Raw genomic sequence first — 26,762 nt, forward strand, 5'->3', positions numbered from 1 at the left:
GAGCCTCAAATTCCTTCCCTGTGAAAATGAGAGGAGTGGTGTCACATTCAAATAGAACTGGATCTCTGTGAACCACACGTTGGCTTGGAAAGCCAATAATTAACATTATCTATGCTATATTGCATGGGCAGCTAAGTGGAGCAGTGCACCGGGTTTAGAATCAAGAAGACACAACTTCAAGAGTTCAAAGCCAATTTTAGACACTTACTAGCTGTGGGACCCTGGGCAAGTCACTTCACCCTGTTTGCTCAGTTTCCTGATCTGCAAAATGAGCTGGAGAAAAAAATGGCAAAGCACTCCAGTATCTCTGCCAAGAAAATGGGGTCACGAAGAGTCAGATACGACTGAAACGGCTGAACAGCAGCTGCATGTTATATTGCGTTTTTATTTATTTCATTAAAACATTTCCCAATTACATTTTAATCTGGTTCAGATTGCACTAGGGAGTTTTGCAAGTGGAGAGTTTGATACCTCTGGTCTAAATGATCTCAAAGGTCCCTCCCAGGTCTATAACTTATGATCTTATTAAAGACTGAGAGACTAAAGCACTAGGGCTGTAGGAATTTGAGAGGAAGTAGGAGATTAACTGACTGGGGGCTATGGCAGTAGGGTATTGGGAAAGGAATAAGAATTCATATAATGACTGCTACGTGCCAGGCAACTGAGTGCTTAAAAAGAAAAAAATCTCATTTGAGCTTCATAACAATTCTGTGAGATAGGTACTATTATTATCTACATTTTATAGTTGAGGAAACTAAAGCAAACAGAAATTAAGTGACTTGGCCAGGGTCACACAGCTAGACGTGTCTGAGACTGGATTTGAACTCGGGTCCTCCTGACTCCCCAGGGCTCTCTATCCACTGCACTACCCTCTGCATCTGGCTATTAGCACATGACAATGGCATCTAGCACATTGTCAGAGCAATGTGCTAACACCCGGAGTTACGACAACGACCTTTACTTGCTTTGTATTTTTGACACCATCATTGCTTGAATTTCCAAATCACAGACCAAGCCTGTGTTTGAAACTGAACTCTTAAGTACTTGTTATTGGATTCTTGGATTTATCATTAGTAATTGATTAATTGGAACTTGTTAATGGCAAACAGATGTCAGTGATACGTGAGATAAGCATCATATGAACACTGGGGACTAAGGAAATGGCGAGGGGTGGGGAGAGGAACAGGGCTAAGAGACTAGGACCTAGGGAAGCCTGCTGAGGTGCTAGAATCTGGGCTGCCACCCCTCCCCAGAAAGGATCGCTATGGCAGGAGGAGAAATATGCTTCACCAACTGGTTTGGGGGTCAACAGGTTAGGACAGGGCCCACGTCTGTCTCTAAGAGTCACAACAACTACCGTGTCTACCTTCCCACACCAAGTGACAACAGAGCATTAGAATAGATAATCCCAATGTCTCCCTTTGGGGAAAGACGTGTCACAGGAGCACAAGATAGCCGCATCTCAGCAGCCTGGTTCAGAGGTCCCACAGACACACCATAGTGATTACACAGAGAGATGTCATAACTGAGACACATCCCTAGACAGATAGCACCCTGGCCCACCATAGATGGGAGCCCACCAGGTTGGGCAGGTATGGGTAGTTTCAATATGAATCATTAGAAGTCAATTAGAAGTCAACACACATCTTTGAGATTGTAGATCCACTGAATATTAAAATATTAAATCATACTTGTTTCATAGAAGGCCATACTATTTTTTATTATTGCTACGTATCTTCAAGTAGACACTAACTCTTCCCTTCAGCAATCCCATTTGGAATCTCTGATTTCCCCAGCCCTCCCCAGCTCCCTCCTCATCCCCTTCACTCAGAAAGAAGAATGAAGCATAAGGAACCCTTCCTATTCTCTTTTCACTCGACTAATTCCTGGCTCTGACCCTTCTTCTAACCCTGGTGTGGGCTAAGAGAGGAGTTGAAGAGAAGATGACAGAATACGCCCAGCCTTAGTTTTTGATCATCTATATTTATTTGCAGAGGCCCACAATTTCATAGTCCTGAAGACTGGACAAGGAGACCACCCCCACAGTAGGGGAGCAGGCCAGGCCCCAGAGACTCATCCGCACTGGCCAAGCCAAGTCCAATCTGAATCCAAAGCAGAAGGGCTCCAAGACTCTTTGGCTCCTGGGCAGCTGCACCCCTTTCCTTAGGCTAGCTCATTGGCCAGGGCACTGCCCACACAGCCATAGAGGTAAATGTACTGATCCTGGGGGGAAGGGAGAAGGCAAAGGGCCTGAGCAGGAACTGTGTCTAGGTGGACAAAGCCCAGGGTCAGGGGAAGAACTCTGGGGCTATCAGTTTCTTGATTTGTAAAGCGAAAGGGGTTGGGCTATGATTTCTAAAACCCCTTTCTTAGCTTTAAGCCTCTATTAGGTCTTCCCCAGGCCTCAGAAGCATCTGTCTCCAAAGGTACTCAGCAGAAGAGGAGCAGAGGTGGTCAGCAACGCCACCTGGTGCCCACATTTCAGCGGCTGGTACAGCTCTTGCCCTTCCCCACAGCCTGGAGATGGTGCCTGCCCACTCCCACCTCTTACCAGCGTCGGCGTCATGGAGCCACAGGCCCATGCCAACTGCAGGACCACACCAAAGATGTCCACTGAGCCCCAGAACTTTGCCTGCACCAGCAGCCTCTCCATGGCCAAGAAAATCCTCAACTGGACCCTTCCTGAGCTGCGATAAGGATGCAGGGGACAGCAGAGGGAGGACGGGAAGCCATTAATCCGGATGCCTGAACTGGGCACTCTGCCTGGGTTCAAATACCCAGTGCCTGACACATAGTAGGCTCTTACTAAATGCTTGATGGACTAATACCCCTGTGAGGCAGGTAAGGAAGGACTATTTCATTCTTTGTACTTACATCATGGTGCTTAGGACAGTCCTTAGTACATAGTAAGGACTTAACAAACACTTGTTGATTGATAGGTAAGAAGGGGACACTGGGTACATGGGACCCATTTCAGAGATGACAATAATTGAGGCCCTGAGAGGGTAAGGGGATTTGTCCCAGGTCAGGAAGAAGACCTGGGATCAAAATACAGATCTACCATCTCCCTCCCCAGCCCTCCCCATACACCCTGTTGTTTTTCTTTGGTACCTGGAGTAAACAAGTATTGTTTTTGGCTTCTTTCTGTTGACCTGTGGGTAGCACTGGTCCACAGCTGCCAGGAAGGACAACAGGACCTGGGCTGGAGGCTCCTGCCCACTTTCCCAGCATGGGAACTGCAGCAGTTGCACCCCGAGTTCCTTTTCTTTCTTCTCCTGAAGACCCAAGGGAGTGGGGCGGGGAGGCAGAATGTGATGGGCCACCCCCACCTAGAGGCCTCTCATTCCTTCCCTCCTTCCCCACTGTGGGCAATTCTAGAAGAGCAAGTTTGGGAGCCAGATCTGGGCTGCCTCCCCCTCCTGGATCCCCCAGGTTGACCCTCACTTCATCCCCATTGTTCAGGCACTTACATGTTTGACATTCAGATGAAGACAAAACCATCCTGCCACATCGCTCTGTACCACACAGCGGACAGTCAACGTCTTGGTGCAGACGGGCTGCTCCAACGCCGGGCACCATTCCTACATATATAGTGCCACCCTAGTGCCCACTCATGGGGCTGCCTAATGCCCACTACCCAGGCCCCTGCTATCCTGGGTCCCTCGCCCCCAACCTCCACCATGATACCACCCTTTCTTCTGCTTTTCCCACCAAGCCCCTCACCTCATTCTGAGTATCCAGAGGGTGCAAGGAGACTAGAACATGGGCACCATGCTTCCACACCAACTGCCAGAACTCTTCTGCCTTTGCAGGACCTGCCAATGCTACTTGGTCTTGGATGGAAGATTCCCCCTGTGAGAGAAGCTGACTGAGGCTATTCCCTGGAACTCCCAAGAAATTGCCAGTCCTATACCAAGGTAGCTCCAACAACCTTGGGTACCCCTGCCTCCCCACCCGCAATCATGAACCCTGACAATGCAACATAGGAGCAAGGGGTTGGGGGGGGGCAAGGGTCAAGAGTGAGGGTGGACACTGGGCAACATCTCACTGGAAAGAACCAGGCCCGAAGAGAGTCAGCGGGGCTCTGCTCCACTCTCCTACGGTCATCTGTGAAGAGGAAGGAGAAATGAGTGGTTAGGACCTCACTGAGGCAGGGAGAACTCAACCAAGCTAAGTCAACGTGGCATCAGAAAGAGACAAGACCTGGGCTTCGTACCCAGCTCTCCTATTTACTAACTACATGACTTCACTCAAACAAGTCACTTTGCTTCCTCAGCCTCAGTTTCCTCATCTATAAAATAAAAATTATACAGTCTGTACTCTTCCAGCGATTTCCCCCAATACTTCATTGTAGTGTGGAAAGTGATCCTTACTTCTCAAAGAGCTAATGGGAACCTGGTCGTTGGTCCTACCCAATGCTCACCTTAGAGCATGGATCTGGGAGGTGTTTTGTCATCTGATGAACAAGAATAGATTTTGCAAAGAAATGATGGAAACTGTGCTATCATTCCAGGTTGGAAAACTGAGAACCTCCACCTATAACACCTAGAAAGAGGTAACCTAAGTGGCCAGAACTACACAGCAGGAGCTTGCTATCCTTCATGGACTAATAGATGGCAAATCCTCATGCAACATGCCCAAACTTCAAAACATCTTTGAGATCTCGCCACGTGTTGTTGTCAGACTCTTCATGACCCTCTATGGGCTTTTCTTGACAAAGGCACTGGGGTGATTTGCCATGTCCTTCTCCGGTAGATTAAGGCAAACAGAGGTTAAGTGACTTGCCCAGGGTCACACGGCTAGTAAGTGTCTGAGGCTGGATTTGAACTCAGGTCTTCTTGACTCCAGGCCCAGTGCTCTATCCACTGAGCCTTCTGTCTGCCTCAATCTCACCCCTGCAGCATCATGACAGACAAAACCACTACCCACAACCCCCTGAATAACATGGATGCACAAGAACTTAGACATACTGAATGTACCTAATCTCCTATTGATGGGAGAGGAAAAGCTCTCAAAACATAGAAATCTGGCTGAAGTCAAGAGCCTATGGGAAAGAAACCAAGGACATATCAGCCCAGTCATCCTGTCCCCACTAGAACTGTCTCAGAGATGTTTTCAGTGAGTCCCCAGAAAATGAATGTATATCCCCAAACTTACTGAATTACAAAAAACAACCATTTTTCCCCCTGCAAAGTAATCTGGCAAACATTAAACACAAAATGGTAAAATAATGATCTGTCCCAGGATTCCTCTCAGTGAATTACATCAAATATAAAATAAGAAAACAATAGCAATAATAATTGACATTTGTATTTCAAGTTTGCGAAGAGCTTTAAATAAATTGTCCCCTTTGAACCTCACAATATCCCTGTGAGGTAGGTATTTACTGTGGGTATTTCTGACCCCATTTTACAGATGAGGAAACTGAGACTTAGAAAGTCTAAGGTGGTTGGGCATGGTGGTGCATGCCTTAATCCCTGCTACTAGGAGAGGCTGAGGCTGATGGACTGCTTGAGTTACAATTAGTTAAGCCAATTGAGTATCATCATGAAGTCTGGCACCAGAACAATAAGTAACATGGGAACAGGGAACCAATAGGTGATTTAAGGAGGGGCAAATCAGCAGAGGTTGGAAATGTGGGTGTGAAAGCTTCCAGGCTGATCAGGATTGGGGTCAAGCCTGTGAGCAGCTGCTATACTTCCAGACAGGGAAGGAGGGAAAGAGGAAGGAAGGAAGGAAGGAAGGAAGGAAGGAAGGAAGGAAGGAAGGAAGGAAGGAAGGAAGGAAGGAAGAAAGGGGAGGGAGGAAGGGAGGGAGGAAGGAAGGGAGGAAAGAAGGAAGAGAGGCAGGGAGGGAGAAAGGAAGACAGGCTGGCTCAAGGTGGAAGAAGCTAATCACCAGTGGATTGGCTATCTAGTGACGAACATTTTTGGCCAAAATGATTCATGTCCCTGGAGAAGGTTGTTATTTGCATTAGTAGAGAAAATACCCACATAGATGAAATCCCAGACCTTATGCTGAGAGCATCAAAAAAGATAATGTATGTAAGGCAGTTTATGAAGTGTAAAGAGCTGTATAAGTGAGAGAGGTTATCATTAAGAAAGTTCTGCAACTAGCTGGCACAGTAGATAGAATGCCAGGCCTAGAGTAAGGAAGATCTGAGTTCAAATGTGACCTCAGAGGCTTACTAGCTATATGACCCTGAATAAGTCAGTTCACGCTGTTTGCCTCAGTTTTCTCATGTGTGAAATGAGTTAGAGAAGGGAATGGCAAACCGCTCCAGTACCTTTGCCAAGAAAACACCAAATGGAGGAAGCTAGGTGGCATGTTGGATAGAGCACCGGTCCTGAAGTCAGGAGGACCTGAGTCCAAATCTGGCCTCAGATGCCCATCAATTGGGGAATAGCTGAACAAGTTGTGGTATCTGAATGTAATGGAATACTATTGTGCTATAAGAAATGATGAGCAGGCAGACTTCAGAAAAACCTGGAAAGACTTATATGGTCTGATGCTGAGTGAAGTGAACAGAACCAGGAGAACGTTGTACACAATAACAGTCACACTGAATGATGACTAATATTGATAGACTTAACCCTTCCCAGCAATACAAGGATCTAAGACTTCTCCAAAGGCCTCATGATGGAAAATGCTAACCACATCCAAAGAAAGAACTATGGAGTTTGAATGTAGATTGAAGCATACTATTTGCTATTTTTTTTTCTTCTGTTGAGTGTTGTTTCCTCTTTCTGGTGGTTCCTCCTATTGGTTTTACTTACAACATCACTAATGTGAAAATATGTTTAATAGGAATGTATATGTATAGCCTATATCAGACTGCATACCGTCTTGGGAAGGGAGGTGGAGAAAAATTTAAAACTCAAAAGCTTATGGAAGTGATTGTTGATAAATCAAAGTAAATTAATAAAGTCAAATTTGACCTTAGACACACAGCACTTACTAGCTGTATGACTCTGGGCAAGTCACTTAACCCCAAATGCTTCAAAAAGAAAAACCCAAATGGGGTCATGAAGAGTCAGACATGACTGAAACAATTCAACAACAACAAATCTGTTTAACTCTGTCTGTCCTCTGCCTCCAGAGTTGTTTTCAGCCAGCCTAGCTCAAGGATCCTGCTTAGTATAGGAAGGCAGGCTAGTCCTTCCCTTAAGTAAAGCTTGACTCTTTCCCATTTAGCTAAGCTCTCAGAATGTTAGAGGTAGAAAGGGCCTTCAGTGATCTCTAGTACAATGTCTTCACTCCACAGACGAGGAAACTGAGACCTAGCATGAAGTAACTCTAACCCAGAAACAATGGACTGCACTGCCATGCCACACCCAGTCCCATTTTTTTAGCCCCACTGTCTTCTTTGGGATGGTTTCCGCCCCAGCTGAAGGAACAAACTGCCTTTCTGCAAAGGGGGGGCGGGGATCAAAACTGATGCCCCACTCACCCAGTAACACCTGGCATCTCCCACCAAACTCCTGCTGCAGGTTGGTAAAGGGCAGGCCTCAGAATATTTGAAGCTGAGGTTAAACTGATACTTCACTAGAGTCCAATGAATACATCACAATTCTCCAGGCCCAGTTGATGGTGCCTCTCCCACTTCCCTGGGGTCTCAACGTCAGTAGTCATTTTCAGATGGGTTCCCCACCCCTGGTTTGCACAGAAGGGAACGGTCCCCTCTTGGCTAGCACTTTATAGCCACACTAATAACATGAACAGTTCACACCCTGCAATCAAGGATGGGTCTCCTTTCCTCAGAAGCATGACCCTTTTGACTCACAGGGAAGGAGAAGGGAGAAGTTACTGCCCGCTGGATGTCGGGCTTTACCCTGGTCCTTGATGGCTTCCAGGAGGAGCTGGGGAGAAAGGCAAAGGGCACAGGCTCATATTACCCATGGGGCCATATCCACCAACATGGATGAATAGTAAGAGATGCTCTTGGGGAATGGCACCAGCATGTGGCTGAGGGAGGGCCAGGGATGCCCAAATCTCACTTCATATTCCCTTAGGAAGCCGGCGTTGGAGTTGGCCGACTTCTTGGCATGCTTCTGTGAGAAGTTCTTCACACTGATGGGCCGGGAGCTGGCGGGAGACGAGAATACAGTAAGATGCCAGCTAGGGCCACTTTGCCCCTGAGCAGGGCAGCCCAATGGAGGAACAGAGTGGGAAGCTTCCTTTGTCCCAAGGCCTCTCTGGGCACCTCCCCCTCAGCCTGAGGGCACTAGGAGAAGAAGAAGGGTCAGGACTTACATAAGAGACCCAGCTGGCTCCTCCCTAATCTTCTCCAGCAGACAGCTGTGCAGAAAAATGTACTGGGCCTGATGGGAAGGAGAGTCCAGGCTAGTGCTTTCCCAGGTGGGACAGTTAGCAGGGTTGGGAGGAGGGAGAACCCCAGGGAGAGGGATAAGGGAACCGGGGACATCATTGGTGACCGATAGAAAGCTGAATGTTAGATCTGGAAGGAACTCTAGAGATCTGCTAGTCTGGGCAAAGAGTCTAGGATTAAAGGCCCCGGGCCCAAAGCCCACCTCAGATGCTAACTTCAGGCAATTCACTTAACCTCCCTGCACCTTGGTTTTTGGGGGAAGATGGACCAGCTGGCTTCTGAGATCCTTTCCAGCTCTATGTCTCTGATCCTACGAATGTCCATGTTTTACAAATGAGGAAACTGAGGTCCAAAGCCACAAAGCTGGTAGTCAGGGGTAGGATTAGAATGTGGGCCTTCTGACTCCTGGGGCTTTTATGTACTGGGGACTATAGTGAGCCTTTGTAGAACCAGGCCTAACATATTAGACGCTTATTAGACCCATATTAGACACTTAATAAACACTTGGAAAGCTTCCTGACAGAAAGGGGATAGGCTCAAGGTGCACACTGAGACAATTTTTTGGACACAACCAACAGGGGAATTTATTTTGCTTGTATATGCGTATTTGTTACAAGGGTTTTGTTTTTCTTTTTTCTTCAAGGAAGGAAAGGTAGGAAAAAGATAAAATGGATTTTTGCTAATTTGAAAAAACAATGTTTAATTTTTTAATAGTGGAAAATTATTGAAAGTTACCAGTAAATAAAATAAAATAAGATGATTATGCCCACCTCAAAATTCACTAAGACTTTCCCAGGGTGGTCACTTGAGCGCCCTCAAGCCCCTCCACTGCAGTAGCCATTTGACGTCCCTCTCTCCCCACCCTCCCTCTGCCCCCTTCCCTCAGCAGCCCTGGTGCTCACCGGGGTCTGGATCATGAGGGGCCGGCTTTGCCGCAGGGTATACACCGTGTGGAACACATCCACCATCTGCTCCTCTTGTAGCTGTTGTAGGAGCCGAACCAGGGCCACAAAAGTGCCAGTTCGGCCCACACCGGCGCTGAGGGGAGTCCCAGGTGAGCAGAGCCCCAATCCCTCCTCAGGGCCCCAGGCCAGCCAGTGGGGCCCACCCAATGGGCTGGCCTAGTCTGACTTAACAGGAGGTAAGAGGGGCAAAGGGAGCAAATAGGAAAAGGGCACTGGGAGGAGAAGAATGGGGGCCAGGGTAAGGACAGGGATTACGTGTCTTATCTGGCTTTGTACAACTCCTCCCATACACACATACAACATTCACTCAAACACACAGCACCTACCATGGTGTCCAACGTATAATAGGAGAAAGAAATTTGTAGAATGATTGGCGGGGGGACAGTGGGGATGAGGGGCAGAAGGAGGCAGGGATGCTACATTAGAGGCTGAGGACCAGAGGAAGTGGAGTGGGAAGTGAGGAGGCACTGGGGAGGAGAGCTGAGGACCTGGGGATACCAGGGTCAGGGGTAGGGATTAGGAAGACACCATGGTGAGGAGGGGGCATTAGAGAGTCACTGAGGGAGATCAGGGGGTGACAAGGAGGCTGATCTGGGCAAAGGGCAGAAGGGAATATGCCTGGAGCTCTCCTCACAGCCCCCAGCATTCTCCTCCCTAGGCCTCCAGACTCTTCCCAACAGAGGCAGCTCCCCTTCTTCCCATCACTCACCTGCAATGCACCAAGGTGGGCGCCGTGCTGGGTGCAGCCTGAATTCGCTCCTGTACCAGCTCTGCAAAGCTGACCAAGGAACTGGGGGCCTCGGGAACACCATGGTCTGGCCAGGCTACAAACTGCAGCTGCTGGATCCTGCGTTCCTGCTCCTGGGGGCCCTGAGCAGGTGGGAGGGTCAGGGTGGAGGGGACAGTTCTTTCTTTTTCCTACTGCTCCTCAGGCAAAGGTTGAAACCTGAACTTGGCCTGAGTTGGAAGCCGAGGTGAAACCTGCCTCTCACTGGGGCTAGGGTCGGGCTTGGGCCATTCACCTAAACTTGGGAAGCCTTCAGCCACTGGCTGTCTCCAAGCTAATTCCCCTGCCCCTAAAGATGAGGATACAAAAGCAGAGCAGCTGGGAAGGGTGAATGAGTCTTCCTCCCTTCCTAAATACTAATTATCAAAGCTGGGATTCTCAGGGGGGGATGGGACTTGGGGCAGGGGGCAAAGCAGACAGATGCCAAGGGCACAATATCCAGGGAAGGACAATCACGGGCATTTCTCCATGTAACTGTTACATACATTTTAAATGACAGAAAATTCTGCTCTTTGGTAGTTCTTTATTTTACATAATGTATATTATACCGAGGTCTCAAAGTCTCTAGTGAACAGTCATCAATCCACAATGAGCACAACTTTCAAACCTATCCAAGCCCATAGAAATGTCTTCTCTCAGCTCTGTTTTTTCAAATTTCACCTCTTCCAGGAAATATTCCCTAATTCCACCCAATTTTATTCATCTTATTTACCCTCCCTCACTTGGTTATTGTAAGGATCAAAAGAGATATGATATGCAAAATGGTACATAGATGGCTGCCAAAATGTTCATTGGCTAATAACTCCAAACTTGGAGTCAGAAAGCTCTGAATTCAAATCCAACCATAGCTGTGTGACCCTGGACAAATCACTTAACTTTGGTCTGTCTCAGTTTCCTATCTGTAAAATGGGAATAGGGACAGCTAGGTGGTACAGTGGATAGATCTCCAGCCTTGGAGTTAGGAGGACTTGAGATCAAATCCTACCTTAGACACTTGACACTTACCAGCTGTGTGACCTTGGGCAAGTCATTTAATGCCATTTGCCTCACCAAAACAGAAAAAAAAAGGAAAAAATATTAAAAAAATTTTTAACAATGGGAATAGTAACACCTAATTCACCAGATTGTTGTGAGAATCAAATGAGATAACAAATATACAAAACCTTTTGTTGTTTGGACATTTTAGTCATGTCCAATTCTTTATGACCCCATTTGGGGTTTTCTTGGTAAAGATAGTAGAATGGTGTGCCTTTCTTTCTCCAGCTCATTTTACAGATGAGGAAACTGAGGCAAATAGAGTTAAGTGACTTGCCCAGGGTCACAGAGCTAGTTAGTGTCTGAGGTCAGATTTGAACTCAGGCTTCCTGACTCCAGGCCTAGCACTCCATCTGCTGCACCACCTAGCTGCCCCAAATCTTAGGGCTAGATAAATACTAGCTATTTTTATTGTTTTGCAAGCCTTAAAACTAAAGACAAATGCTAGCTATTATTATTATTAACAATAAACATTTTGCAAAAACTTTGGATGATGACTATTATTATTATAGTGCTTTTCAAACCTTGAGGTGCTAGACAAATATGAGGAAGGAGGCAAGAGGAGAAAGCGGATGAGGAAGAAGAGTACCATCCCCCATCCCCCACCCCACCCCTGCCAAAGTCCTGCATATGCAACTCCTGTACTGAAAAGGATGGTCTTTTGTGAAGTATATATGAGTAAACTGAGTATGTCCAGTTGAATTATACTTTTTTCTGGGCATAAGGCTCGACTAGAAATATCTTTGAGGAGAGTTTCCCCCTTTCTTCCCTCTGGAGGAAAAAGTGCTTCCTCAGAGCCAGGCACTGTGAGGGATAGATGCTAGAACTGAAAACCAAGATACTGAGGCGGTGAGAGAAGAGGTCGGGACAGAGATGGGAGGTGGGAGCAGTGATTAAGCATCTGGTAGTTCACTAAACCCAGGGTGCCAGGGGGCTCAGGGTCCAAGAAGGTCAGGACTCTCAGTGCCTCTCTTTGGGCTTTAGAGCTCAATTTGAATTTGAGACCAAAAGGAGACAATCTGGGGTCAAGGGCCAATCCCCTAGACCTATTCCAATAACGACCCTTTACATCTTTCCCAGGGAGACTGGGAACTCTCTGAGAGCAAGCTCTGTGTTTCTCCTTCCTTTGACTTCCTGTCCATTCTAGCTCCTATCCTATTCAGCATTCACCATAGGGCTCAGAATGCTTCTGTGTGTGGTACCCAGAGAGCACCAAGACTCTGAGAAGAGGGGTGTCTCTAAGAATAGTGTATAATGTATATAATTATAATTCTTTAAAGCTTGTAAAGCACTTTACACATGTTATCTCATTTGAACCTAACAACAGTCTTGTGAGGTAGGTGCTATTATTATCTCCTTTTTACAGAGGAAGATCCTGATTTTGTGAGAGATTAAGTGACTAGCCCAGGATCACACAGCTAGTATGTGTTTGCGGCAGGCTCTGAGCTCAGGTCTTCTTGACTCTTGGTTCAATTTTTTTTATCCAGTACGTCAAAATTCAGAGAAGAAGATGAGGTCAGATGGGGCCTCCGTGCTCCTCCTGCTCCCCTCCCAGGGATGTAAGGGGCATACATAAAGAAGCAAGGTGCTTTGAGATCCTCAAAAGGAGGGGTCCCCTTATTATTCTCCTCAGAATTAGGGCCTAGAGAGCCTCCAAGCTGAACCTTCCCCTCCCCCCTCACACACAGCCCTGCCCTGGGGGACACTCACATGGTGCACCCGGAGTTCCCTGCATGTCCAGTCTTCTCCCTTCTCCTCTGCCAGAAGGCGGACGGTGATCTGACCAAAAGTGACCGGAGTGGAGTCGACTGGCCAGTAATGCTCACACAGGACCTAGGGAACAGAAAAGACATGCAGGAGGAGGAGGAAAAGGTGAAGGATGGCAGTAAGAACCCTATCACTTTCCACCTATCACCCTACCTCCAATCTCCAAGATCTCTATCACTCTTGCCAAAAAGGACTAGCCCTCCACCCCTTTGCCCATGCTGTACCTTCTCCCCAGAAGGCCCTTCCTCATCTCTTTTCCACCTATCAAATATCTACGACCAAAGGGTGATAGATTCAGTCCGGAAGTGTTCCTAGAAAACCAAGCGGCCCATATCCGTGATTTTACTGATGAGGAAACTGAGGTTAAGTGATTTTAAGTAATCTGACCATACAGTCACACAACACCACAGACAGGAAGCGACAGGGCTGATTTCTTAACTGCCAAATCCAGTGGTCTCTTCTAAATTTTCACCCTTCTTGACCTCTTGGTAGCCTTTGGCATATCGGTCACCCTCTTCTCCTGCATGTTCTCTCCTCCCTGGGTTTTCGTGACACTCCTGTCTTCTGTTTCTCCTTCTCCCTACCCAACCGCTCCTTCTCAGCTTCCTTTGCTGGATCTTCATCCAGGTCAAGGATCTGTCCTGGGCCCTCTTTTCTTCTCCCTCTATGATATCCTGATGAGTGACATCATGGGACCCCATAGGTTGAACAGTAATTTCTATTTAGATGATTCCCACTCGGATCTATATGGACAACCCTAACTTCTCTCTGCTCCAGTCTCATATTACCAACTACCTATAAGATATCTCAAACTTAACAGGTCCAAAACAGAATTTAGTCCTCCCAAAATAACTCTCCCCTCTTCCAAACATCCCCCTTATGGAGAAGGAACCACTATCTTCCCAGTTAGCCAGACTCACCAACTTGGGTGTCATTCTCAACTCCTCACTTGTACTCACCCCAGATACCCAATCTTTTGCCATATCTTGCATTTCTACCTTCCCAACATCGCTCCTATTTGTCCCCTTCTCTCCTTCAACACTGCCATCACCCTGATGCATCCCCTCATCAACTCCTTCCTAGACTATCACAACAACCTGCAACTCTCCTTGTCTCCATTCAGCTGCCAAAGGGATTTTCTTAAAGTACAGTTCTGACCATGCCATTCCCCTACTCAATAAACACCAAATTACCTCCCTATTACCCTATTACCTCTAGGATCAAATATAAAATCCTCCGTTTGGCTTTTAAAGCCCTTCACAACCTTACCTTGCCTATTTTTCCGGTCTTTCCTCCATGTACCGGACAATCCATTGACATATTTGCCATTCCTAGGCCATGACACTTCATCTTCCTCCTCTCTGCCATTTTACTAGTTGTTCCCCATGCCTGGAATGCTCTCTCTCCTCTCCTCTGCCTACTGACTTCCTGGGCTTCCTTCAAGACTCGCCTCAAATCCCACTTTCTGTAGGAGGCCTTTCCCAGCTCCCCTGGCCAGTGCTCCTCTCCTGGGACCTTCCATTTATACTGGATAGATCTTGCACATTCAAGTTTTTGTATGTTGTTTACCCCATTAGAACATGAGCTCATTAGGGGCAGGAACTGTCTTTTTGCCTTTCTTTCTATCCCCAGGGCTTAGCACAGTGCCTAGTATATGGTACACACTTAATAAATGTCTGTTGCCTTGTCTGACTGGGATTCAAATTCAGGTCCCCTGACTCCATATCCAGAGCTTTTCTCACTGTAAAATCCCACTCATCCAAGGCCTAGTCTAAAAGCTCTTCCATATCAGGACTGGTTAAAAGAATTAGGAGTGTTTGGTACGGAGACATGACTTTTCTACATCGTTGACTGACTGAGAGGTAGCCTAGTGAGTGAGGCAAGAGACCTGGGTTCTGCCACCAACTAGCTGGGTGACCTTAGAAAAGCCATTTCATGTCTCTGGTTCTCAGTTGACTCTTCTAAGTTGGTGGGGGAAGGGGGAAATTAAATGGTCTCTAAGGCCACTTCTGACTTTGACATTCTAGGATTCTAAGAATGAATCAGGTTATTCCCTTAGTCACTCCATCTATGCCAATCCACTATTTCTCCTGCCCTGTCTGCTTTCTCTGCCCTTTTGTGCCCAAAACTGGAGATGATGTGGGTAAAAAGAACGTGGGAACAGGTAAAAGGGGGTGGTTGGAGAGCATAAATCTGGAAATGAGGATCTCTGGGACCTACTTCCAGACTTTCTGGGCAGCTTCAGGGAAGACCTTGTCCTTCTTTGAGCCTCAGTCTTTCCATTCCATGAAGTAGGGAGACTTGTCCCACATCCCTGTCTCCTCCACCCTGGCTGTAGGGAAGATCTGTGGAGAAGGACTTTCATCCACAGGCTAAGAGAAAGGTGCCTGCGCTGACACCCAGTGGTGATTTCAGGCAACTACAAGGTATGCCTACTCACCCTCCCATTCTCCATGCCCACGGTCAACATGACGATTGTGTGGACCTGCTGCTCCCACACCAGCCGCCAGAAATCTTCCATTGTCTTCTTGAGTGGGCCCTGAGTGGCAATGAACTCTTGTGGTCGGGTATTGCCCTGAGGGGAGAGGACAGAGCCACATGAACACAGGCACAGGGGTACAAATACTGTCCTTATGGTGCACCCCCCATAAATACAACATGGAGATCCCCAAGTGTAATCCCCCAATAACATTTATGTATATATGTGTGTATGAATATGTGAGGACATGAATGTATAGATGCATGTATGTGTATACATATACATACCTACATATGAATGCATGTATGTATACACCCACAAGACTCAAACCTGCAAAAGTGGCTTCATAGAATACCCACATACATACTTTTATTTATATCCCATTGGGATAGAATGGGCATCATTCATGATAGGGTAACAGCAAGGGCAGGAGTATCCCACAGATAATCAGAATACAAATATATGCCACCAGGACACACGTATAAATAAATAATACAGGCAAACATAGGAATGTGCCACATGGATAAAAATATTCAATTGAACATAGGCAACCAAAACACACAATCCACAAATGCCCATGAGCTGAGAAGCCTATCTCAACAAAGACAAGTCAAGCAGGCATGCTGCAGGGACAGAAGCCCTCACAGATGGACCTGTCACACAGGCAGACAGACAGAAGGCACTAACCGGGATGAAGTTGGCATTGATGTAGTCAGAATGAGGCTCACCATCCAGAAAAGTCAGCCTCACTCGAGAATGATCATCTAAGGGGGCAAATTTTGGACATTTAGTGATAGGACAATGAGCCCACCCACTTCACCCCTTTGTCATCCTCTACTTCAGACCCCATCCCAAGCCTTTTAGCCTCTCCCCCTTGCGCTCTTCTAACGCCTGCTTGGCACTCACAGGGTAGCACATGTGGGTAGCGATTCTTGAAAGTATTAGCAGGGTTCTCTGCCTCCACTTTGGGCAGCTCCTTGCCAACTTCCTTTAGCTCCTATGGATAACAGGTGGTCAAGGAGCCGAACCAGGCATCACCTTACCTCATCCTTCAGAAGAGGGTTGTGGGGAAGAGGAGGAGGTGAGCCTGTCCTCCCACCTGGGACCGTGAGCGGTCACGAGGCTCTAAGCAGAGTAGGGGCCTTACCTCAAACTCCCGGAAGAAAGTATGATGGGAATTGGCTTTCTTGGCCTTATAGCTCTGTTGGAAGTTCTGCCTAAGAATTGGCCGATGGATGTTCCTGAGGGCAGAGGGAATCAGTCAGTCAGCCACATGGCTACCCTGCAAGGGCCTGTCCTGGACACTAGGGAAGATTAGAATCCTAAACAAGGAAACTACTCGGTCCCTGTTGTTAGGGCACTCCCAATCTTATGGGAAAGGAGTGAAGGAGAGGAGAAAAGGAAGGAGAAGGGAAAGAAGGAAGGAAGAAAGGAAGGAAGGAAGGGAGGGAGGGAGGGATGAATGGAGAGGAGGATGGAAGGAGAGAAGGAAGGAAGGATTTAAGCACCTATTATGTGCCAGGAACTATGCTAAACACTTTAAAAATATATCTCATTTGAGCCTCACAACAATCCTAGGAGGTAGGTGCTATTACAATCACCATTTTACAGTTAAGGAAACTGAGGTAGGCAGAAGTTAAATGACTTTTACTCAAGTCCACATAACTCTGGACTCTAGTCTGAGGTCAAATTTGAACTCATGTCTCCCTGACTTCAGGCCCAGTGCCCTAACCATTATACTATCTAGCTATCTAAGGGAAGAGCTCTTGATCAAACAAGAGACAGGGAGGATCAATCACAGGAAATAAATTAGGCAGTTTTGATTACTTAAAATTGAAAAAATTTTTAACAAAATCAATATGGTAAAAAATAAAAGGCCACTGTTAATTGGGAAATTCTTTGCATCAAATTTCTCTGATAAAGGTCTGATATTCAAGATACTGAAAGAATTTATTCAGATTTATAAGAACAAGAATCATTCCCCAATAGATAAATGGTCAAAGGATATGAACAGCATTTCTCATCAAAAGAAATGCAAGTTTTTAAGAACCATATAAAAATACTCTAAATCATTAATAAAAAACTGCAAATTAAAACAACTCTAAAGTTCCACCTCTTACCCATCAGATTGATAAAGATGATAAAAAAAGAAAATAGTTTTTGGAGAGCATATGGGAGGGTAGGTACTAATGGGTAGGATCACTCCAAAACTATAATCAAGAAATCACTCAACTGTGATACCCTTAGACTCAGTGACACCACTACTAGGAATATACCCCAAAGAGATCAAAGAAAGAGGGAAAGGATCTATACACAAAAACATTCACTAGAAGGACTTTTTATTGTAGAAAAATACTGGAAATTAAAGGAGTGACTATTAATTGGGGGATGGTTGGACAAAGAATGGTATGTGAATGCAACAGAATATTATTGTACTATAAGACATGACTAAAGGGATGGATTTAGAGAAATCTGGGGAAACTCATACGAACTAATGCAGAGGGGAGTAAGCAGAACCAGGAGGACAATTTATATAACTATGACATTGTAAAGAAAAACAACTTTAAGACAAGAGCTCTTAAGACTTTCAGACTTAAAAACTGCTCAATTGAGTGATTAAGAATGACTTCAGAAGAGAGAAGATAAAGCAAGCTACCCAATTCTTGACAGAGAAGTGATGGACCCAAGGTACAGAGTGAGACACATATTTTCAAATATGGGCCAGTCTGTGGGTTTGTTTTGCTTGTCAATGTTAACTTTTACAAGAGAGAGCTTTTTTTAGAGGGGGAAAGGAGAAGACTCGTGGGACGGGAGAAGGGTTAATCATAATGATGCCAAAAAAGAAAAAGAGTGGGTCAATGAAATACGTAAAAGAGAGAGAGATGCAAACAATCAGGATGGGTTTAGAACTAATGCACTCTTTGAAATAAGTTTCATGTAAAAGACATTCACAGTTACACATCCAACCCTCTTTCTATTCTTTACGTAGGGGAATAAATGTTCCCATTTGTCGATGTTGGTCAAGTTCATGACAAGAAATTAAAATTAAAATCCAGAAAAAATGCTCAAGAACTTCCCTAAGTCAAGGGTGGGTATAGTTTGATGGGGTCTACATCACAAAAGACGCAAGAAAACCCTTGGGATTTTAAGTTAAAAGAGCTGCCAAAAAGCCTCTTTTCAAAGGTGGGGGAAGCCGATTCAAAGCTGAAGACCAGCAGGTGGCAACAGAGAGCAGCAATCATTCAGTAGGGACGTCTAGCTAGATGGATGGGATCTCTTGAGGATATTAAGCAGCCTCCTGGAACTGAACTGTGAATTGCTCCAAACACCTGTGTCCAATGGCCATCTGGGTTCTTCTACGCATGTTCAATGATGTGACAGAGGATATGCCTCTGTGTATGGAAGGAGTCTTCCTTATCTCTTATCTTGCCCTGCTGTTTGATAAAATAAATGTCTTTTCCTTTGCATTAATGTGTTTTCTTCTGTCCTACCAAACATTTTTGTCCTACTCGTACTGAGTTGGCAGTCCACCAAAACCCTCAATCATTTTCAGATAAATTGCCATCTAACCTTGTCGCTTCCCATCTTGTATTTGTGAAGTTGGTTTTTTTTTTTGAACCTAAGTATAAGACTTTACCTTTCTCTCTTTTAAATTTATCTTATTCAATTCAGCCCAAGATCTTTGGGGATCTTTAAACTCTAACATCTAACATGTTAACTATCTCTCCCGACTTTGTGTCCTCCACAAATAAGATGAGGATCTCTCGTATGCCTTTCACCAAGTCACTGATGGAAAGACTAAACAAGCAGGAAAAGGTCCAACACATATCCATGGTGAACTCCACGGTGGTTCTTCTAAGTTGGCATGGAATTCTTAATGCCTGCTCTTTGAGTGTGAATATTCAATCAGTTATGAATCCATCCAAAGGTGGTGTGGACAGAGCACTGGACTTGTCATTGGGAAAGATCTGAGCTCAAATCCCAACTCTGGCTCTTCCTAGTTACGTGACCACAGGCTAGTCATTTAATTACTCATCTATCAAATGAGGAGATTGGACTCAAGGACCTTGAAGGTCTCTTTCAGCTCTGAAGCTGTGATCCTGTGGTCCATCCCACATCTCTTCATCTTTTCCATAAGAATTAAATAAGATACTTCATCCATCCAGGCAGGCTTATCTGGAAATCTCAGCCTTACTCAGGGAGCAGGGGACCAGGAAATAATACTTACATTTGGGTGTAGGGTGTCATCTCTTGGGAGAAATAATTCTTTTCTGCCCTAAAAAAGGAAGTCAGCTGAGAGAGGACCAGACAGCTGGAGTAACATCCACCCCCACTAAAGGAGATTTCATTCTTCTTCAACCACCTGATCCCAACACCCATCACCAAGTCCTCAATCACTGGAACTACAGTTGGAGTCCATGGGGAACCCCTCTACCTGTCTCCCCTTCCGCACCCTCTACCACAAGGCCTACCTTTTAACCCGCACACGTCTACAGCACAGCAGGCCTAGCACGGCACCCAGGGTAAAGAGGCAACCTGATACAATGCCTGATGCTACCAGGAGTGGCATCGATGCCCCTGAGACACTGGCCCGAGGCTCTGGGGAGGATGAAGGAAAGGATGGAGCTGCCTAAGATGGCGTACCCAGTCAACCAGCAAAATCAAGGCATTTTCAACTAGCTCACCCTGAGGGCTACCCCCAGTCCTCCTATCTGAGTCATGCCAACACCTGAGGCTCAGAAACTTTTAAACTAATAAGCAGCCTACCCTACCAGCTCCAGATACTAAGGTTCCTTTCTGTCTTCCTCTCTACAGCGGAGGCCAGACGGCATCCTGAATGGGGCTCAAGAGCTCACTTCTGTCCTGTCCTCAACTTGTGAGTATACGCCCTCTCCTCCACCGGCAACCAACCACAAGATAAATAACAGGGTAAACAGTCCCATCTGAGCCAGGGATTCTAGAACACTCAGAGACCACGAAACACTCAAACCTGGAGGAATGGGGGAGAGTGACCATAGTCATGGGATCATTAGATCATAGATTTTGAGCTAGAATATACCTTCAAGGTCATAGAGTCCAAGCCCCCACCACCGTCACCATTTTACCATTTTGCGGATGAGGAAACTAAGCCACAGAGAGGTTAAGTGACTTGTAAGATTTGAAACTAGGCCTTCCTGATCTCTCCCTCCCTTTAAGCTATTAGAGTTCAAAAGTGTAATACGGCTTTTTTGTGTATAATATATATTATACATAATATAATATAGAACATACTAGTCTCCCTTCCCCTCCCTCCTTTCTTCCCTCATTCCTCTCCCTCTCTCCCTCCATTCATTCTCTTATCTGTCTGTCTCTCTCTTCCTCCCTTCCTTTTTATACTTTCATCCATGTAGTAATATATATTGGTGGTAACCATATGTGGGAAATGCTTGTCCCAGCCTCTAACCTCAATCTTAACCCCTTGTGTTAGAAATGAACCACATAAGGAGAATCTACAAATGCCCTCCCTCCCTCTCCTAGTTCCCAAATGCAGCTGTAGCAGATGAGATGTTCTCACTTCCTGCTTACCTGAGAAGGCTGTAAAGGAGACAGTAGGATTGACTGGGTCTGAGCTGGTAAAGGCTGCAACACTGAACCTGAGGATTCATTCAGGGTTCAAGGGGAGAGTGTAAATTACCCAACAGGAGACTCTGAACTAGAAGATACTGAGCACTTGGGATTTCCCAGGGCCATGGGATGCCACCCATCCTCTGCTTTCTTGGGCCAGGCTCCCCCTAACTTTGTTTCCATCATCTCTTCCCAGGAGGGCAGGAACAGCTGGCAAACTTCCAGAGGCCAAAGAACAGGCAGACCTGTGTTGTTTGTGAATCAGCCCAACCTAATGGGCTGAACCAGGCTCTCTCCATGACCACCCAGTCCCCTTCAGCATCAGTCCTCACCTATATTGGGCATCTGGCTTGAGTTTCCCATTGCAGGTCTGCTGGGTTTGGCCACAGTCCTCAGTGCCTACAGGCACTGTCCAAGAGCGAGGCATTGCCCATGGGCCTGGGCGGAAGGGGGAGGGCAGCAAGACAGCCAAGTAAGAGTCAAGTCCTCTGTAGTAATGGTCGTACCAGGTGTGAGAGATGGCATCCTGGGATGGCTGTACCACTGGGAAATGGGAAAGCAGGAAGAGAGAGGGCATCTAGGAAATGCATAGGAATATAGACTACTTTCCATAAAGAGGTTGTTTTCCTCTCCACAGACCCTTTCCTCCTTACCTCCTCTCCCCCAAAGGAAACTCCCCATGCTGTGTCTAGAAGCATATAAGACAAGTATGTAGCTAGATTGATCAACTCTACAAGTTTTAGACCCTCTCCTTCAACCCACATCTCATGTTCTTTCCCATAGCTATGGCCACATTTCTTTAATGTCTGCCCTTCTTCTTAGCCTCAAGAGAGTCTGAGGTCCATCAGCCTAGTACAAGCCTGCTAATACCCACCATTGAATGCTAATTCCAAATACGGACTTGTCCGGTCTTGGGGTAGTCCCCTCCTCCTGTCCTGCATGTCCCAGCCTCTGGATCACAGTCCCACCGACCCTACCCCACCCCCAAAGTTAGACAATGTCTCCAGGCTCCACCTCATGTGCAGGCACTCACGTGAGGCATTGGTGGTGGCAATAACACCATACCATTGGATCAGTCCGTTATCCTCACCAAACATGTCTCGTGTAATCACCACCCCAGCGCCTGCCTCAGACTCCAAGTGAGGGGCAGCTGCCATCTCTGGGGGGTGCCAGGCTAAGGGCAGAAGTAGGAAATGATCAAGACCCAATCTCAATAGAGGGGGCGGGGCACAGAATAATAACACCAAGAGAGTGCCTAACTTGGAAACTGTTGACAATGGTCTTAAAAGCTGGATCCTGAGACAAAAGGTAGATAGCCTGTGGAAAGAATTTGAGTTCACAGGCCCTGCAGATATAAAGGAGCTTCAAAATCTAGATCAGAATTTGTTTTGTTTGACTATACATGTCGGTAATAGGGCTTTTGTTTTTCTTGTTTTCTCAATGGGGAGAGAGGGGGAAGGGAAGGGAGGAAGTGGGCAGAAGAGGAGGATTTTCATTTGAAAATAAAATAAAATTTAATTTTTAAAAAAATCTAGACCATGCTCATATGGAGATATATTTTGCACAACTTACATGTATAATTGATATCAAATTGCTTGCCTTCTCAAGGAGGAGGGAGGGGCGGAAAAGAAGGAGGGAGATAATTTGGAACTCAAAATTTTTTAAAATGAATGTTAAATTTTTTATATGTAATTGGGAAATAAATGAAATAAATAAAAATATATTAAAAAGAAAAAAATCTAGCCCATGTTCCTAATTTTACAGATGAGGAAACAGAGGCCTAGGGAGGCTATAGTAAAATAGGTGATAATCAAAATAGCTGGTCATTAAACCTCTGACTCCAAATCCAATACTCTTTCTGTCATACCAACCAAACAAAAGCCCAGAAGGAGTGCCAGGGAGAAGATAGTAATACCTAATCCCTAGAATTTCCATCCTGCACAGGATGGGAAACTGTTGGGTTAGGTGACTTCAGACTCTCTCTGTTCTCCTCTTCCCTACTTGGCCATGGGAATGCATATTTGTATGTATGTATATGTACATGTGTATGTATATGTATTATACCCAAAGTCTTGCTAAAGCAGTCTAAGTTGGGTTAGGGACCATCTGACTTAGAACTGGGGAAATGGACTGAATGACTTCTGAAATCCCCCACCAGCTCTAAAATTCTATGATACTCTCTCCATCTCCTCAATGCCTCTCTGCCATCACAACAAGCATCACTATCCACTTCCCAACATACCCCAGAGTGAGTGGTCTAGAAACATAGCTACTTACGAGTCCATGAAGTGAGGTTGGGGGCCCAGGCCTGATAAGGTCCCCCAATGCCACCAGCCCTCAAAGTGTAAGCTGTCCCTGGCTCCAACCCCCAGAAGGTATAGTTGGTGACATTGCCCATGAGGATAACATGGTGAGTGGCATTGCCCAATGGCAGCTGGTACAAAGTAAGCTCAAAGCTCTGGGCTCCACTTGATTTCCAGGACGCCAGGAGGGCTGAGGCCTTGGGACTGCCCACGTTGAAGAGAGTCAAGTTTGCTGGTGCCTCAGGATCTAGGAAACAACCAGTGTGGTGAGTGTCCATGGGCAATGCCCTGCAATAGGAATGATGCAGCATTCCCAGGAAGCCCCACAGGAACTCTTGCAGATGGCAAGGAAGGTATAGGAATTCGAGTAGTTAGGATGGGGATGTGGTACCCCGGGGATTAGAAAGAATGCTGGACAGTGGATAGAGCGCCGGCCCTGAAGTCAGGAGGACCTGAGTTCAAATCTGGCCTCTGACCAATCACTTGACACTTACTAGCTGTGTGACCCTGGGCAAGTGACTTAACCCCAGTTGCCTAAAAATAAAAAAAGAATGCTGGAGTCGGGGTGGGAAGCTGGGGCAGGAAGGATAGAATCACCAGAGTTCACTCACATGTCCAGGCTGTGGCATTTATAGCGTCACTCTCATCTACACCCCGCAGGGCCACCAGCTGTACCATGAACTCCACACCTCGGGGTAGCCGGGGCCAGGAGAAGCTCTGAATATCAGAAGAGAGTGCTTCTTTTCCCTTCAATCTCAGAGGTGCTAGGTGATACAGCCATAACCGGTAACCATCCAAGGCCCCAGGAGGTGGGCTCCAGTGGGCAGTCAGGGTAGAAGGTTTGCCTTCACTTCCCAGGCTCAGGTTGGCAGGGGCAGCAGGAACTACAGACACAGAGAAGAAACAGATACAGAATGCCTCCTTACTATCACCACTCTTACAGAGCATACGAAAAGCCAGGAAATAAAGCAAGCACGCTCGATATCGTACAGTAGAAGCCAGGACAATGAAGAGCTAGGAACTCACGTGTGCAAGTATGTGCCTTCTGGGTGGTAGAATTAAGGTGCCCAGCCCAGGCCCAGGCTGACACGATGATGCAGGAGCCAGGGGTGAGGCCTCCAAGAGTCAGATTAGTTTGCTTGCTGCCAACACTGAGGAAGCCTAGGGTCTTCTGGGTCCCTTTTTCCTGCCAGGAAACCCTGTAGCCATCCCGCCTTCCTTCTGGAGACACCCATCGGACATCCAGGCTGGAGGTGCTGCCCCTGCTTGTGACTTCCAGTGACTGTGGAGCCCAGGGCCCTGCAAGGATGTAAGACCTAATGATGAAGACTGGACATACCCACTGGCCAGATAACCACTGAGATCTCTCACTCTGCACATCTCATGGAGTGACTGCCTGGGTTCCTGATCTCTGCCCTCCCACAACACAGCATGACTGAGCAACCACCCTTCCTTACCCACAGATGCCACCATGATCCATCCCATTACGCCACCCTTTCCTCTGATACTACCTTATCCTGATACTCACAGGTATGCCCCACCAGGCTCTGAGTGGTGACCCCTGAGGGTAAGATAATATCGACTCGGTATTGGGCACCTGGCACCAGCCCTCGGAAAGTGATGTGGGTGGCATTGGGCAGCACAGAAATGTTGGCAATGACGTCTGGGGAGCCCTCAACATAGAGCAGTACCCTGCGGCCTGGCTCCCTAGATGCCTGCAGTCCAGCTAGCTGGAGAACCCCAGGCTGGGGCCTAGCCTTGGAATCTGGAAAGGCTGCGGTAAGGAAACACCCCCAGGCAGAGTTAAGATGGAGAAAAGGAGTGGGTTGTATGTAGTGCCAGCCAAGCCAAGCTGTGGCTAGCTACAAAATACAGGATAAGATCTCTTCACTCTGTCAAGTCCCTATGCTTTGGTATTTGGCTTTGTTTCACTTTCCCCTTAGCTACTTACTAAAGCCCTTTCTGAGGGAAAAACATCTCTGTCTCTGCTGAACTAAGGGAAAGAGAGGGCTTGTCTATACCTTGGCCAGAACAGCAAATAACAGCTCATGCTTGCATAGCATTTTCATGGTTATAACAACCTGACTCTGTGAGTTGTTTAATCCCTATTTCACAGATGATGAAATTGAGTTTTAGATGAAGTGATCTGCTCAAAGTCACACAGCTAACTGTGACTAAGAGGCATAACTAGAACCCAGGTCTGCTCATCCCCAAACCCATGGCCCTTTGTACCATGCCATGCTCCCTGAGGGCATCACACAGGAAATAAAAAGAAATGCCCAGGAGAAAAGCAGGCCAGATGGTTCCTTGATAATTTACTGGCACTGAATCCCAGACTGTCTCGGTTAGGGCTTCCTGTCCCTCTCTGGCTCTGCTGACATACCTGGATATCACCAAAACAACTTACCTAAGTGAACAACCAAATCTCCTCCACCCCATCCAACACAGGCAAAGTTGGGTTTAAAAAACAACAACAAAACTTAAATTAAAGCTTTTTCTAATCCTCTCAGTTGTTAGTACTCTCTCCAGCCTTAAAATAACTTGATTTTCCTTATCTGTGAACATTTCATTTCTGTCCCCTCCCCCCACACAATAGAATGTAAGTTCCCTGAAGACCCCCCCCAATCTTTATCTCCCCAGCGCCTAGAGGAGGGCACTGAACATAGGAGATATTAAATAAACATGTTGAATTGAATTGACATACTAATAAGAAGTAAGGAAATGAATGTATAACCCTAGAGAATTAAGTACAAGGGTAGAACTGTTCATTGGCTAACTCTGGTCTGGTTGTCTACCCCAGGGACAAAGCCCCTTCTCTTTTTAACCTTTGCTATCCAATGTCTTCCCCTCCTAATGGGGACAAAGAGAAGTGACTGTTTGGAGTGAATTGTCTGCTCTCTGTGAGTCTAAGGGGAAAATTATGGGCTAATTTTCCCAATCAACTCTTTCTGAAAGTTATTTGACAAATTAAAGATTGAAGGACCAACAGTGATGATAATAATAATAACAATTTTACACACACACACACAACATACACAAACACACACACAGGTTTCACAGTCCACAAGGCTTTCCTTACAAGCCTATGAGATGATTAGCACAAATATTATAATATCCATTTTATAGATGAGGAAACTGAGACTGGCTAGTGAGGTAAGTCATCTTATTTTATAGATAAAAAAGCAGATCTAGTACTTTTTGACTTAGAAAAGAACTGGAAACAAAAAGAATTCCTATCAACTGGGGAATGGCTATTAAATTGTACTATATAAATGTAATGGATAATAGTGTCTGGTAAGAAACTAATATGGGGAGCAGCTAGGTGGCACAGTAGATAGAGCTCTGGCCTTAGAGTCAGGAGGACCTGAGTTCAAATCTGGCCTCAGACACTTGACACTTACTAGCTGTGTGACCCTGGGCAAGTAACTTAACCCTGATTGTCTCACAGAAAGAAAGAAAGAAAGAAAGAAAGAAAGAAAGAAAGAAAGAAAGA

General features: G+C 46.2%; 1 protein-coding gene across 1 annotated transcript in view; it reads right to left on the reverse strand.

The window, feature by feature from the left end:
• Positions 1 to 1,996: 1,996 nt before the first annotated feature.
• LOC114029104 (receptor-type tyrosine-protein phosphatase V-like) overlaps positions 1,997 to 26,762 on the reverse strand; it is a 38,532-nt gene continuing 13,766 nt past the window's right edge. Inside the window, 25 exon segments of the mRNA XM_027843446.1 lie at positions 1,997 to 2,223; positions 2,552 to 2,687; positions 3,112 to 3,275; positions 3,471 to 3,581; positions 3,724 to 3,852; positions 4,049 to 4,107; positions 7,784 to 7,859; positions 7,998 to 8,085; positions 8,254 to 8,321; positions 9,232 to 9,367; positions 10,004 to 10,164; positions 12,827 to 12,949; positions 15,324 to 15,458; positions 16,050 to 16,126; positions 16,269 to 16,359; positions 16,510 to 16,603; positions 19,591 to 19,638; positions 19,835 to 19,961; positions 20,928 to 20,995; positions 21,299 to 21,509; positions 22,000 to 22,140; positions 23,244 to 23,516; positions 23,881 to 24,153; positions 24,296 to 24,568; positions 24,798 to 25,043. Coding sequence (XP_027699247.1) covers positions 2,164 to 2,223; positions 2,552 to 2,687; positions 3,112 to 3,275; positions 3,471 to 3,581; positions 3,724 to 3,852; positions 4,049 to 4,107; positions 7,784 to 7,859; positions 7,998 to 8,085; positions 8,254 to 8,321; positions 9,232 to 9,367; positions 10,004 to 10,164; positions 12,827 to 12,949; positions 15,324 to 15,458; positions 16,050 to 16,126; positions 16,269 to 16,359; positions 16,510 to 16,603; positions 19,591 to 19,638; positions 19,835 to 19,961; positions 20,928 to 20,995; positions 21,299 to 21,509; positions 22,000 to 22,140; positions 23,244 to 23,516; positions 23,881 to 24,153; positions 24,296 to 24,568; positions 24,798 to 25,043 — 3,368 coding nt within the window. The 3' untranslated portion in view covers positions 1,997 to 2,163.

This window comes from Vombatus ursinus, unplaced genomic scaffold, assembly GCF_900497805.2.
Source record: "Vombatus ursinus unplaced genomic scaffold, bare-nosed wombat genome assembly UNPS02014909.1, whole genome shotgun sequence".
Classification (NCBI taxonomy): Eukaryota; Metazoa; Chordata; class Mammalia; order Diprotodontia; family Vombatidae; genus Vombatus; species Vombatus ursinus.